The sequence below is a fragment of the Lycium ferocissimum genome, chromosome 7, assembly GCF_029784015.1.
Source record: "Lycium ferocissimum isolate CSIRO_LF1 chromosome 7, AGI_CSIRO_Lferr_CH_V1, whole genome shotgun sequence".
NCBI classification, from domain to species: Eukaryota; Viridiplantae; Streptophyta; class Magnoliopsida; order Solanales; family Solanaceae; genus Lycium; species Lycium ferocissimum.
In genome coordinates this window covers 35,493,759-35,508,686 of record NC_081348.1, presented here as the reverse complement: position 1 = coordinate 35,508,686, position 14,928 = coordinate 35,493,759, and the positions used below count along the sequence as shown (strand labels likewise).

At 35.5% G+C, this 14,928-nt stretch overlaps 1 protein-coding gene across 1 annotated transcript; it reads left to right on the top strand.

Moving 5' to 3' along the window:
* Nucleotides 1-580: 580 nt before the first annotated feature.
* LOC132064650 (uncharacterized) lies at nucleotides 581-5,431 on the top strand. Its single transcript, XM_059457711.1, has 3 exons — nucleotides 581-786; nucleotides 2,975-3,169; nucleotides 3,340-5,431. Exons 2-3 carry the CDS (start codon nucleotides 3,130-3,132, stop codon nucleotides 5,205-5,207), a joined length of 1,908 nt encoding a protein of 635 aa, XP_059313694.1. The 5' UTR covers nucleotides 581-786; nucleotides 2,975-3,129; the 3' UTR covers nucleotides 5,208-5,431.
* The last annotated feature ends 9,497 nt before the right edge of the window (nucleotides 5,432-14,928 follow it).

The following is a 14,928-nucleotide window of genomic DNA, read 5'->3' as shown; positions in this document are numbered from 1 at the left end:
GAAATATCTTCACTTCTAAATACATATGCTCGTAGCAGTCGTAGTATTTCTCTTGTAATTCATTATCCTTTTATTTCAGTTAATATTTGTTGTTTTTTGTACCTTTGTGACTGTTCTTTTTTGAGTGCTTTATCATGTTTTCTATAGTTTTTTATCTTGGTTGCTTTACTGCCGTTATTTCTTTTTTCGATCTACTTTAATATTTTTTTTTTAGCTGAAGTTCTATTGAAAACAATCTCTCTATCTTTTAAGATAGGGATAAGGTCTATCTACACTCCACTCCTCACAAACCTCACTTGGAGAAATTACGCTGGATATGTTGTTATTGCCGTCTTCACTTTTAAATAAAATTTCATATTCAGTCAGTAAATAGTTTGATATAGAACGTTTTATCTTTTTTGAAGTTCTGTCGGAGGCTAATTGACAAAACTAGTGAGTTTCAATTATTTAATATCTAATATTGAGAAAGAAAAAAGGGCAAAAATGGAAAATTGATTCCAACAAATCCTTGGGTGTACGTTTGATCAAGTATTAATAAGAGGTGAAGGGAGTATTTATCAAAACATATTTTACTTAATTCTCTCTCTTTCTTTATCTCTCTTGTATTTTTATTTTTCTTTATAGTCCACTTTGTGGGAGCACAAACAAAGGTTCAGTTCTTTCAGTTTCTCTTTCTATTCTAATTCTAGAAGAAGAATACTAAATTCTTTAAAGGGTGGCTTTCCTTCAATTGATTCTTGAAAATTGTCAGCTTTTTGTTCTTGAAATGGGAATCTCCTCTAAAGGGTATTGTTCTTGAATTCTTTATTTCCATTCTTCAATCTTTATCTTCTTTTATTTCCTTTCCCATTTGAGTATCAGCAATTGAGTTTTTTTTTTTTTTTGGTTCTGTTGATAATTCTATGTTGATGAATTCTAGGAGTGGAACTCATTAATGCTGTTATTTCATATTTCTGTTTATATTATCTCTGTTTTTTTTTTTTCTCAAGTTCCTTCAGACAACTATTGTTTCTTGGTTTTTGCGTTTTTACTAGAACAACAAATTATGTTCTTTTTCTCCTAATTATGAAAGATTTGGTTTTTCTTTTCCTTTTCTTTTTATTTTGTTGTGTTGTTAATCCCAAACTATTTAATTGGACATTTTTTGTGTTCTCTTTTTTACCTTTATTGGTACCTAGAGCTTATTATGATGACTGTGTCTTTGTTAAAATTACTTGTTTGCTTAACGTGATTGTTTGTTAGTCTTTGGCAAAAAAGTTTGAATCTCATGTTTGTTTTTCCATTTTTTGGAGTTTCTGATATGTAGATCCCGTTTTCTAGTTGTGGGTGAATGAATTCAAGGATAGATTCGAGTTTATCATACTTTTTACTTTGCAAGGCCATAAAGAGAGTTTCAAGATTGATGGTTTTTGAAACTTTCTTTTTAGACCTTTAACTTCTTTCCAAAAGTATCGAAATAGCTGCATAGAGAATTGCTATAAATGTTGTGCAAATTGTACTATATCTGATTTATTGATCATAGAGTGGATAATTATCGTGTTTTTTTGGTTAAAAATAGGGAAGTATGGATTGCTAGTACGTGATATTAAAGGTCAACCCAAATAGAGGCGGATCCAGGGTTTGAACTTTATGGGTTCGAGATGTCATTGAACCTACTGACCATTTGAGTATCGAGTTCCAAATTTAGTATTTGAACATATTTTGTAGATTTCTTAATACATACATAGGGTTTGAGCCAAAGCTACTGGGTTCGACCGAACCCGTAACATCTACTGTGCATCCGCCCCTGCCCGATGTAGAAAGCAAGCTGTAATCGGCAAAGGAAACAAGAAAACAAAAGGAGTCTATAAATAAAGACAACAGAAACCTGGGTTTAGAGGATCTTTCTGTATGACTAAAGTATTGTGCTCTAAGATCTTCACAGACATGACATAGGAGGATTGATTACAGTGCTCCGAAATGGGTTTTGATTAAAACACTAGAAAATGATACCTTAACACTCTTCTTAAGAGTATTTAATTACTCTGGTGATCCTCAACATTTTTTGCTCAATATTACAAAGTTATGGGCCTGGTCAGATTAAGAGTAGCCATCTCGAATCATTTTCAATACTTACGATTTTAACTCTGTTAAGACAGCACATATAGCATGACATATATCATGCTTATATGCAGTATTTTTGGAAAATCTTGATTATAGTTCAAGTAAAGGGCATTTTAACACTCTTCTTAACAGTTTTTAATTTTAAGATATACATTTGACATCATTAAATCAATATATGGTTCTTAAAATTGTTGCCCAAGCTTTGATGATTTATGGGCCAGGTTGAAATAAGTGCAGCGATCTTGTATTATCAGTATTGATGATCTTAGGTCAATTGACAATGCCCGTATAGCTTGGATATTGACATGTATGCATGCATGTTATATAAGAATGTTAGATTTGTCATCGGTTTCAATTGTTGCAGTATTTTTGTGGATATTATGCATTTGAAGCTTCTTTCTCGCCTCTCTAGTGAAGTAATATTAATTGTCCCACACTGTAAGGCATGAGAGACTAGAATTTCACTTGGAAAAACGAAGCACCTTAATGTCCTACCTGATGACTTTCCAATAAGAAGATTAAGGCCCTCTGTTTCTTAACTTCTCTACCCCTATTTTACCGTCCTTTTATTGAAAAAGTTTTGCTCTCATTGAACTTTTGAACGTAAAACTGGGCTTTTTATTATTAACTTTGATCTATGTAGAATTCAAATTGTCCTTGTATGTTAAAGAAAGAAAAACAGAATGCAGCAATATATTGCCTTTCTGTCTCTTTATTCTTCAAGCCTTTATGCATCTTCATGATGGTATTGACATTGCTTGTGAGTTGTGCCTGTTTATGTTATGCTTGAGCCAAAAAAAGCCTTTCTGTCTTTCATATTCCTAGCCATTAACGAATTCTGACATGCCATTTTTTTTCCTTTTCTTTTCAGGTTATTAAACTAAGTCTTTCTACTGAGAGATATGATCTGCTATTTTCTTTCGGTGTCTCCCTTCATCAGTTTCTAATCCTGAAACCTGCTTTGGTCTTATTTACTATATAAGAGCATTCGACAACCGTTGATGCCCCTCTGCAAGATCAGATAAAATGGATCGAGCAGACACATCAGGATTTTTGAGCGGAGGAGGTAGCTCATTAGGACATAGTCTACTCACTTGCTTTGTTTTGATTTAAGAGTTTCTCTATTAATATGTGAAAAGATTATTCAGTTAGTTTCTATTTTCAGGTCAACTTTTTCCTAGTCTAGTATGATAAAATTCATTGATCATAATATGAACAATATGTACCTTGTTCCAGATGTTGAGCTCGCAAGGAGTGATACAACATTAAGATTGGATTGCTTTGGTTATGGAGGAAATGAGTGTGTCAGATTTGGAACCAATAGCAGAAGCCATGTTATGCAACAGAATGCTGTTGATGACGGGTGTAAATTGGTGCTTGGTTTGGGGCCAACACCTACAAATTGTTCCGACGACTATTACCCTAGTGGATCTATTAAAAATAAAGGATTTACAGCCTTGTTGAGTCAGGGGCTATCATCCGAGAGTGATTCAATCCTCAAACTTGGCCTCTCGGGGAGCACCGATGAAACTTCCAATGCATTTGATTTTTCTGCTATCACTCAGAGTGCTGCTGGTGCACCTTATCATCTCGATCAGCAATCTTCGCATGGTAATCAACCTGCAATCCCTCTCCTGGATGAAGGTTCTACATCAGCCAAGAAGTCAGGTGGGTACATGCCTTCACTTCTTCTGGCTCCACGAATTGAAAACAGCCAATTTTCCTTCCAAAATAAGGAACTTTTTGAGCAGGGTGCAAAATCCCATTCCCATTTCCATCTCCCTGAGCTGAGCTCTGAACCTTCTTGTATCTCTGATTACTCAATGAGTACCATGTCTGAACCAATGACGATGGCTACATCCTCACGTAAGATAGCCAATCCCAAGAGATGCAAGTTTCCAGGGTGTTCCAAAGGAGCTCGAGGAGCGACAGGTCTTTGCATTGGACATGGCGGCGGACAGAGATGCCAGAAACCTGGATGCAACAAAGGTGCTGAGAGTAGGACTGCATACTGTAAGGCTCATGGGGGAGGAAAGAGGTGCGATTACCTTGGATGCACAAAAAGTGCAGAAGGTAAGACCGACTACTGCATAGCACATGGTGGTGGAAGGCGTTGTGGCTTTTCTGGAGGTTGCACTAGAGCAGCACGTGGCAAGTCGGGACTTTGCATCAAGCATGGTGGGGGAAAGAGGTGCAATGTGGAAGGGTGCACTCGTAGTGCTGAGGGGAAAGTTGGCTTGTGCATTTCACATGGTGGTGGACGTCGTTGCCAATTCCCTAGTTGTACAAAGGGTGCACAAGGGAGCACTTTGTTCTGCAAAGCACATGGTGGTGGAAAGCGTTGCATATTTGCTGGATGCACTAAAGGAGCTGAAGGGAGTACGCCTCTTTGCAAAGCACATGGTGGTGGAAAAAGGTGTCTCTTTGATGGTGGCGGTATTTGCCCCAAAAGTGTACACGGAGGCACAAATTTTTGTGTTGCCCATGGTGGTGGGAAGAGGTGTGCTGTTCCAGGATGCACTAAGAGTGCTCGAGGGCGTACTGATTGTTGTGTTAGGCATGGAGGAGGGAAACGCTGCAAGTTTGAAAACTGTGAAAAGAGTGCTCAAGGTAGCACCGACTTTTGCAAGGCTCATGGTGGTGGTAAGCGTTGCAGCTGGGGAGAGGGGAAATGCGAGAAGTTTGCTAGGGGAAGAGGCGGGCTATGTGCTGCTCATAGCAGCTTGTTACATGGTAGGAATACAAATAAAGGAGGCATGATTGGACCTGGACTTTTCCATGGACTGGTCCCTGCTGCCTCCCATGTAAAGAGCACTTTTGAGAACAATCGTTCTCAGTCTATGGTCAGCATGGTATCAGATTCGGTTCATTCACTCGATAAGCCAGCTGAAAGGCAGCAACTTATACCACCACAAGTATTGGTACCCTTGTCAATGAAGGCCTCATTAGCTTGTTCAGAGAAGCCGGACGACAGAAGCACCGACCTTGGGATTGGAAGAAGCAACACAAACAACAACTTTGAGTTTGTTGTCCCAGAGGGCAGAGTTCATGGTGGTGGTCTGATGACTTTGCTTGGGGGAAACCTGAAAAATGCAATAATGTGAAGATGTTCACTCTGCGCAGATAATACATTTGTGATTTGTACTCATGAACTAGGATTCAGTTTTTTCCTTGGAACTGTGTATAAATGTTTGTATCAGTTTTGTCAGACTCCTCTGCAAGTGCTGTTAAATACTTAGGATATGTTATTGTAAGTTGTAATTGTCATTTGGCCATATTCCATATTTTTCCTTCAAAATCTCTCTTCATAAAATCTCCATTTTGTCAATATTTAATTTTTAAATGGTGGACAGTTTCTTTTTTGGCTAGTTGCTTTCTTGGCGGATCAGCTGGTGTAACGTAATTATGCCTTCTACTACTCTGAAACAAGAAATGTGAATCCATCAAATTTAAAATTTATTGTGAAAGTTGTTAAAATCAGCCAAAAGCTACGCTAGGTTGTTGTTTGATGTACACTGTTCTACTTGTTTTTTCTGGTCCATTTATTTGCCAGGGCTACGTTATGACTTAATCCTACTAATATGCTGTTATGATATAATGAGTAAGCATCAAGCTAGAAAAAAAAAATGAAGAGCATTTTTTAATAAATATACCAACAGTGAAAGATACATCATTTGTGACCTAAAACCAAAGGAAATAACATGTTAAACGACATGGTGCAAGCTAGGCAGATTGGCAAGCGCCAAGTTAATTTTTTTAAATTTCTCAACCATCCTATTTTATAAGTGACTTCCACAAATCTCAGTTGCCAAATCTTGAATCAGCCTAATGGTTTGGCAAATCTTAGTCAAATAGAAAAAATAGTGTTAAAACACTGTGTGATCTTTTAATGGATTATAAAGCTTTTTAGCCTTAAAGTATTCATTCTTTTTTTGTTCCTTCTTGAATTCTTCAGTGAAGAGCTTGTGGCCATTATGTGGATGGCACGCTTCCCGGAATACTTTATTGTTTTGCTTTTTTAGGGGAGCAAACTCCACACGATAATACAATAAGAAAGTATATATATCAAATATCCGTGTTCATGCAAGTGCTTTCCTATACTACAATCCTTATATTCACAAACTTCTCTTTCATCTGGGAATACAAAATAAAAAGCTAACATACTTGTATGATAGATACAGGGACATTGGGATACTTCTGTCAAGCCAAAACCTGGGAGGCGTGGCCAGCACCCGGTGCCTTACTTGACCCCGAGCATACTACTCTGTAACTATGAATTCTGAAGGTAAAATTCAACTTAGGCCGATAAGGCCTACCTGTAAACAGACAATACCAATCTAGGCCAACAAAACCGCATTTTGAATCATCTGGTGAATCACATCTATCTCATCTGAAGGACATCACACCCAAAACTATATCTACATGACTGTGCAGGCCGACAAGGCCGCCACGAACGTTTACAAACAGTAATACCATAATGGACATATACAAAGGATGGCAAGGCCGCTACACTGACATAAGCCTCTAGAGATAACAGAACTGTATCATGATCGAGACAGGGCCCGACCTATCCATAAAGTCTGTATACACAAAAAGGACTCCAAAATCTAAACCTGGTAACTCCGGATGAGTGGAGCTTACCAATCAAGCTGATGTTTGGCTCTGTCTACTGGGAAGGTCTATCCGGCTGTCTATCAGAACCTGCAGGCATGAAATGCAGCGCCCTCGGCAGAAGGGACGTTAGTACTAAAGAATGCACCGAGTATGTAAGGCAATAGAATAACTGAAAGCTGAAACAGAACTGAAATGCATAGTAATCTAGAAGCCAAAAAATGCTTTGAGGTATACTCACCTATTCTGACTCAATACAATGCAATATAGTAATATCATAGTTAGCCGGCCACATATAGGGCTCGGTGTATCTCTCACTGACTATAAGGCCATGCAACAGAAAACTCTCACTGACCGTAAGGCCAGGCAAATATAAACTCTCACTGACCATAAGGTCAGGCAATCGTATATCTCACTGACCAAGTGGCCAGGCAACAGAAAACTCTCACTGACCGTAAGGCCAGGCAAATATAAATTATCACTGACCATAAGGCCAGGCAATAGTATATCTCACTGACCAAGTGGCCAGGCAATAATATCTCTTACTGACCAGGTGGTCAGGCAACGTAAAAACATATGTATATAATGTTGTATATCATGTATATAGTAGAATGTATGAAGGTGTGTATGTAACTCTCTACCTCTATTCAACATCGTGGAATGACATAAAGCGGATGAGAACCCCTCTCAGTATGATATTATGGAAGTATACAGAAAATGTAACATCTATTGAGACACGAGCTGTACAATATGTGTTTCTCGTATAAGATTCACCCAATTCTTACTTACTACGGATTTATGCCAATGAAAGAAAAAGGGATACCCATTACATACCTTTATCTTTTACTTTACGACTCAACGTACTCTGCTCGTAGCCCTTCAATCTACAATATTGACAATGGGGCTAAGGTTAAACCATGGAAAGACTTAAAATACATTACTAAGCTAATAGCTCTTTTATAGAAAATTGTGCAAGACTTACCCTATATCTTTCACTTCCTTCCAATTCAAATCAACACCAAAGTCAACAAGAACAACATCAACAACAACATATGCAAGTTATTCCATCAATTTCCGTCCACAAAATACCACAAGAACAACCTCAAAACTGTTCAGCAACCAACAACATCACAATTACGATTTTCGACCTTTATTTTACGAGTTTTCAGCTATACAAGTTAGCCACGACTTCTATCAGCTAAAATATATGAAGAAGAAGTATAATCTTACCTTATTTCACTTAGAGAAACCCCTAAGACGAGCTAGAGCCACTCCAAAATCAGCAACCACAAGAACAGCAATAAGCTTACGAGCATCACAGGATTCCCAGGGTTTGATTTGCGTTGTTTCTCTTTGATTTTTCTTTTGGGTGTTACGGAACCCTTTAGAGAGAGTTTAGAGACATATAGGATCTATATTGAGTGAAAAATGAAGAAAGAAATGAGTCCCACCATTTTAATAGCAATCTGAAAATTCCCACAGCCTCAAGTGGGTCCCGAAGGGGCTGCCTGCGTAGTCTCGCGAAAACACAAATGTCTCTCTACTCCAATGTCGTATTGATGAACGGTTTAATAAGTTGGAAACTAGACTTGTAGACATTCAATTTGGAGGGTAGATCACCCTGTAACTCCAAGTATATTGGGAGAAAAGCTCAGTGACATTAGACCCAAATTTCAGCGAACTTATGAACGTAACTTGCAATGACCTTTGCCAACTTTTGTTTTACAACTTGCTTGACTTCAAGGCTTATCATCTGACTATTGTATGATTTAGATACTTCATAACAAGACCTACTTATCATATTAAGCACTCTTATTCTTACCCCGAAAATATGGGCTATTACAAATCACTTTCCTTTGGCAAACTTCTTCGAAAAATATTTTCTTTAATACGTTTAACCCCGAACTCTTATGATTCTTACTTAACACTTGTTTAAACTCATTATCATCCGAATAGGGAATCTTAGCCTCACCAGAATTTCGTTATTTTACTCACGGCGCATACTGGCACGAAAAGATTAAAAAAATACGGGGTGTAACAACTTATAGGAGCAAAGTGTTCGATTTGTGGAGTTTTAAAGTTTTTTGTTCTAAAGTTGCTTTATTTGAACTCTGGAATTAAAAAAATGAAGAGCTTGTGGCCTTTCAGTGGATGGCACACTCCCTGTAGTACTCATTATTTGTGTCCCAAAACCACCGGAAAATTTTAGCTTGTTACAAAGATAAGGCATGAATTTTAAATCATATCATATTTTAAATCTCTTAAATTTAGCTTTAAACGATCTTTTCGCGATAAACAGTGAGGAATTTACATTAACTCTCTAGCTTTTCGAGGAAAATGTATACAGCTTCTGCAACAAAAGGTTTCACCCTTTCACTTGGAAGTTATATGTACAGTTGTTTAAACAGATATCACATGCTTGCATAACATTTTTTTCATCCCTACTTGTTCTTGATATATATTATGAACTTTCATGTTAGTAGTTTTTATCTTGTGCATTTACACACGGTCTTAACCGAGGAATTATGTCATCACATTTTATGTAGCAGCCTTCATGACCATGATATATGACATCAAAGCCAAAATAGCTCATAATAGTCATGACCAATGGCAGGTGCGGGAAAGAATTCACAAATAACCACTTTTTAGCTATTGTAACTGGAAAACATCCACAACACTGGAATTTCATTTTCCATAAGTGAAACTCTAGGACACTCGCAAAATTTGAAACTTAAAAATAATTGCTATTTTTCAAAAACACGGTCAAAAAGTGGCTAGTGAACGCTATTTCTACTGCCAGAAGCAGCTCCTTGAACCAAGTGAGCTGGTGTTTTTTTGATGGAAAATTAAGGAGGCCACCTTAGAAAGTGAGCTCAGGCCCTAATTTGCTTGTTTAATATATGAAGGAATATAATTATGGGGAACTTTCATAAATGCAAGATATATAAGAGTTAATTATATAATCTACAACTAATTTAGATATTACAAATTGTGCGACTTAAAGCTAAAAACAAGGAGATTATTATTTATTACTATGAATAAAAATCTAAAAATAAGGAGATTCTCTATATTAGTGATAACATAATTAAATGCATATAAAAACACAATAAGTGCTTACCTAAAAAAGCTCCAGCACAATTTACTAGCAAGCTAATTCATGAATTTTAGCCCACAAAAAAAGCTAATACATGAACAAATATATTACTGTATCTGTTATATATATTATTCTATCTATATATCGTATATTGTTACTATATACGTTATTGTAGACTACAATTGGTTGGTACATAGATATACTATATATAATATAAAAACTTAGATGTACTAAATTCTACTATTATATCCACACATATTTTGTTATCATCTTTTCGGTTAAATTTACCAATTTGAATATACCATATACTTCTTTAGGTATATTTCATGTACTTTTATTATACAATATACCATATCTTTTGGTGTACTTTTTTAATATTAATATATTCAAATAATTTCTATTAGTCACAAAAAAATAATTGCATTAGTTATCAAGTGAAAATTAAAAAAGAAGAATAAAGAGGAGGAAACGAAAGAAAAAAAAATCTATTTAAAACGGTAGATGGAATATGGGATTTAAATTAAATATTATTGATATTTTAGGAATGTAAAAAGTTGTATTTTTGTAATTAAAAAATTAAAATTTTGAATAAGTTGTATTGATGTAATTTTTTGAAAGTAATTTAATCTTTTTAATTACCATCTGAAAAAGTTATATTTGTGTGATTTTCCCTATAATTAATGTTTAGATTTTATTCTGCCATTGGGAGTGGCTTATTACTAGTTGTATACTTGTATCACGTGGATATACGTTCACCTATGTCAGCAGGCCTACCCCCAAAGCCCATCTCAAAATTGCCTGGATGGGCCTCAACATTCCAATAAGCCCAAGAAAGTGAAAGCCCAAGTAGTCAGTGCAGATATGGCCCATGATTTATGAATGGTTTGGTGTATGTTACTGAAGATAAGATGAAGATAATGGTAGCTGCAGTTCCAACTTGAGCTACCTTATCCACGTGGCTCTCTACTATGAGATCAAACTCTTACTACAATTATTCTTTTTTGTTCCTTTTCTTTATCTCTAGTTCACCTTAAAAATTGAAATACTGAAACAATATGTAAAAAAAAAAAAACTTTTCGACTAATAAGTATCTTTCATCCTTAATTAACGTATTAGATATGAATCATGAGATTGAAATACCGTTAATAAAAAGCGATTTCGACCTTCTGATGTGTCTCTTAATTAATTGAGACCAAACCATGTACCAACCACTAAGCGAAAACCAAAATAAAACTTGTTGTCATAAAAATAGCACAGAATTTTATTAAGCAACAAATAGTTCATGGCTTCGTGCTCTCTTCCCCCTCCCCACACCAAAAGTACCTTTTGTTTTTTTTTTTTTTTTTTTTTGCACGGATTCCCTTCATTTGGGGTGGTCTTTAATTTTTGTCCTTCAAATTGGTGGTCTTTGAGTTTTGCCCTTCGCCTAATACCCTGAGGTTGTGAGTTCGAACCCCAACTCAAAAAAAAAAAAAAAAAACGCAAGGCAGAATTCTGCCCATGCAAATTCTGCTTTTAAGGCTCAAATTCCGCTTTAAGGCAGAATTTCACCACCCCGAGCGAAGGACAATCCTGTAAATTGCCCCCAAAAGTATGATACCTTGGGCCTCCACGTGTCTCATGACTAGTCATGTCAAATTCCTCTTCAGCTGTTCAATTCTCACGCTTAGCTAACCTAATCCTGTTGTTTCTATTATTGTTTCTATTACTGGACATGTAACAGATTTTTTTTTTTTACTTTCTTTTATTTCAATCCAAAGCTTCATTAGTAATTCGTTATCTTAAGAATGCAAGTGATGACCATATAGTTAGGCAAAAAGTGTAAGGACACCACATTATGAACTTTCGTGGATAAAGATGACTACATGAGTTTGCATCTTGCCACTAACACTGAAAAAAAGTGGCCCTCCACAAAATATATGACATATCCACATTACACAGAAAAAAATAAAATAAGAAATGACACAACTATGTAGTCATCACTCGTTCACACTTCACAACTAGAGTTTCATCAGTCACTTCCAACTATATTACGGCTCTTTCTTTTTAACACACAAATAAATAGGAAAGTGCACCGTAGGTTCACTTTTCATTAATCTTTGCAATGATGGATTATTCCCACATATTGATGTCAATTGTTTGAGATAGTAATTATTGTTTCCCGTCCATATTATTTGTCACTATTGGAAAAGAATATTTCTTAGTCTCAGACTCTGTTAATATTGTATACGGGTAAAACCGAGGACACGATCATGCTCGGTTTCCCGTTATTACGATTATCTTTCGGGCGAAACCCGAGCATCTCACCGGGATCGAGAGCTCGAGAACGGATTAGTGCGAGGCAATAATGGAAGGACAATCTGGCCGCCATAACGGAAGGTCGAAATATCCGCCCTCACCCGGATATTCCGACGCCAATCCCGCGACACACCGTAAACAGATTATTTGCTTTATTTAGAATTGTACTAGGCCTATAACTCCTCTACTATATAAAGGGGAGGCCTCCATTCAGAATGGGGGTTGGCAACTGAGAATAGAGAGAGAATTGAGATCAATAATCATAAGGAAGACAGCTTTTGTTCCCATTTGTTGATAAGCCTTATTTTGTTTACATTCCTTGAAAGCTCGTGATAAAGAGACACCGACCTCGGTTTCCTAACCCGAGGTCCTGTGAACCTGATATTTGGTTAGATTTGATTTTTTGACCATTCCATCGTATGTTATACTGTTCAAATCTTTAATTGAATTTAGCTGCATATCTTTGGCACCGCATATGAATTTAACTGTCTATATTTTTGAGGTTAAACAAATATCTCACTTAATTAACTCCCGCTAGTTTGAATTGAAAAGGTAGATATTTAAAAAAAAAAAAAAAAAAAAAAAGAAGTAGGAATAAATAACTTTTTATTTTTTTAAGTTACATATTTTAAGAGAAGAGAAATTTAATTTATTAAAACAACTAATATTTGAAACTGGATGAAGTGTTATCCTTTGTATTCTATAAAGATTAGGACAAGGAGTTTTAGTGTAAGCTATAACTCATGTTCTGGTAATCGAGAAGAGAGAAAAAATTATAAGGGTAATACTTTAATCATTATAACACGAAAACACTTGTTTTGTACTAACATTGATATTATGGGGGTTTCTTTGGATTACTTGTACTAAAGCTGATTGTTACTTGTACTAAATCTACTTGGTTAGGTATCAACTCAGCCTTTAATGTGTAATCCAGGGAGATTCCTAACATTCTTTCCACCAAAATAAAAAAAGAAAAGAACAAAAAACAAATATAGCTCATATAAGAATGAGTTTAACTAATATCCCTAAAGAATTTGGTCCTGGCTCCTGTCATGTGCTTACAGATATCTCCAGTAAAAAAAAAAATTAAAAAAAATCTCTTGTTGTTAAAAGCTACCCCGTTTTATGGTGTGAAACAGATAGTATATATATTTGGTCGATACTGATATTGTTTTTTTCCTTCTTGAAACTAATTCAAGTGTTAACCGTTAAATCAGTGCCGGCCGAAGGGCAAGGCAACCAAAGCAATGGTTTTATGCCCTCAAATTTTGGGGGACCCATTTTTATTAAAAATAGGTTTATGAATTAATTTTTTTTAAAAAAAATATTCCCTCCGTCTTAATGTATGTGATACTTTTCGCTTCTCGATATTCAAACTGCATAAACTTAAATCAATATTTTATAATATATTTTTACACCATATTTATATGAAAAAAGTTGTAACTTATATTAGTACTTGTCATGTAGCTTTCAAATATATTAATTTTAATCTTAAAATATTGAGTTAATCTAATCCAATTTAAATTCAAAGTTTACTCAAAGTGACTCTTGAAAAGCGAAAAGTATCCCATAAATTAGGACAGAGAAAATAGTATTTAAAAGAAAAAAGGTATAATTATTTTAACTAAAACAGGAAGAAAAACTATTATATTTGTTACTAAAGTTGATTGCACTGGTTAAAAATATAGACTTCATTATAACATTATATAAGAAATTTAAAAAAAAAAAAAGTTAAAGTTAGGATCATGTCTAATATCGACGCTTGCCTTACATTGACTCTTCGTAAATTTAATTGCATAAATATTTTTTTCCGCATCAGTATATAAAGACAAAGCTCTGTTTTATTTCAGAAACAAAATCGCTTTACTAGAGTAAAAAAATCTTCACGTGTTTTTCCCCACCCAGTATTCGGCATCCATATTGGGGTTGAATTAAAATTGGATTCATACCGGAAAATCTAACATTAATTGGTAATGTGTTCACTAATAAAGACGACTTCATAGCAGGGTGCTAACTCGAGATATCTGATTAAGAATTAAGGAGCACTATCACTCCACCACAATCCTAGTTAGTGTTTATGGTTTTAACTAATACTAGAAAATTAGTATGTAGCAATTGAAGCTATGGTTGATTTTGGATTAACAGACGTCAATTATATCAACAGTGGTCTATGTGGTGAAAGTGACACCTTATTATATAACTTTCACGAAAATGAAGGCAGCAGATAGAGCTTCCAATTAATTGGATTAATACCAAAGCCCATGACCAAAACGAAGGGCCATTTTGTGAGGTGTACTTTTGTTTTTTCAATGACCAATATGACGGTAATTTTCAAAGTGAAAAAAGAGGGTCTGCTAATGCTTCGAGGTCACTGTCTTGTTTGAGCTTCCTAGTCTTTTTCTCATTATTATTGTCATCATAACTATTACAGTATATACTCACAGCAGCTCTATATATGTGCCCATGGACACATTCTTGAATGCACAAACTTGTCCATCAGAAGAATCCAATAATAATGGCATACAAATCCAATAATAATGGCATACACAGTATCAGTTTTTATTTGTGGCATGGGCGCACCACAAAAAGATTCTTTGGCACAAAATCTGCGCAATCTTACAAGAAAATATCAATTTGCTGGATAAGGCCATCAACCTGATATTTAGTCACTTAAGCATTAATTATACACAATAATCAGAGAAGAAAATTTAAATTCCCATTATACAACTTGGAGGTCATGAAAAGCCTTAGTAGGCGTTTAGGCATGCGATTTCATGTCATGATTTCAAGTCATGAGATAAAATCAGCGTTTGAACATCTTT

Excerpts from the sequence above, each read along its gene's own strand:
- LOC132064650 (XM_059457711.1), top strand. The coding sequence starts at position 3,130 with ATGGATCGAGCAGACACATCAGGATTTTTGAGCGGAGGAG. Across the intron at positions 3,170-3,339 it reads AGGATTTTTGAGCGGAGGAG|ATGTTGAGCTCGCAAGGAGT; the intron begins GTAGCTCATTAG and ends ACCTTGTTCCAG.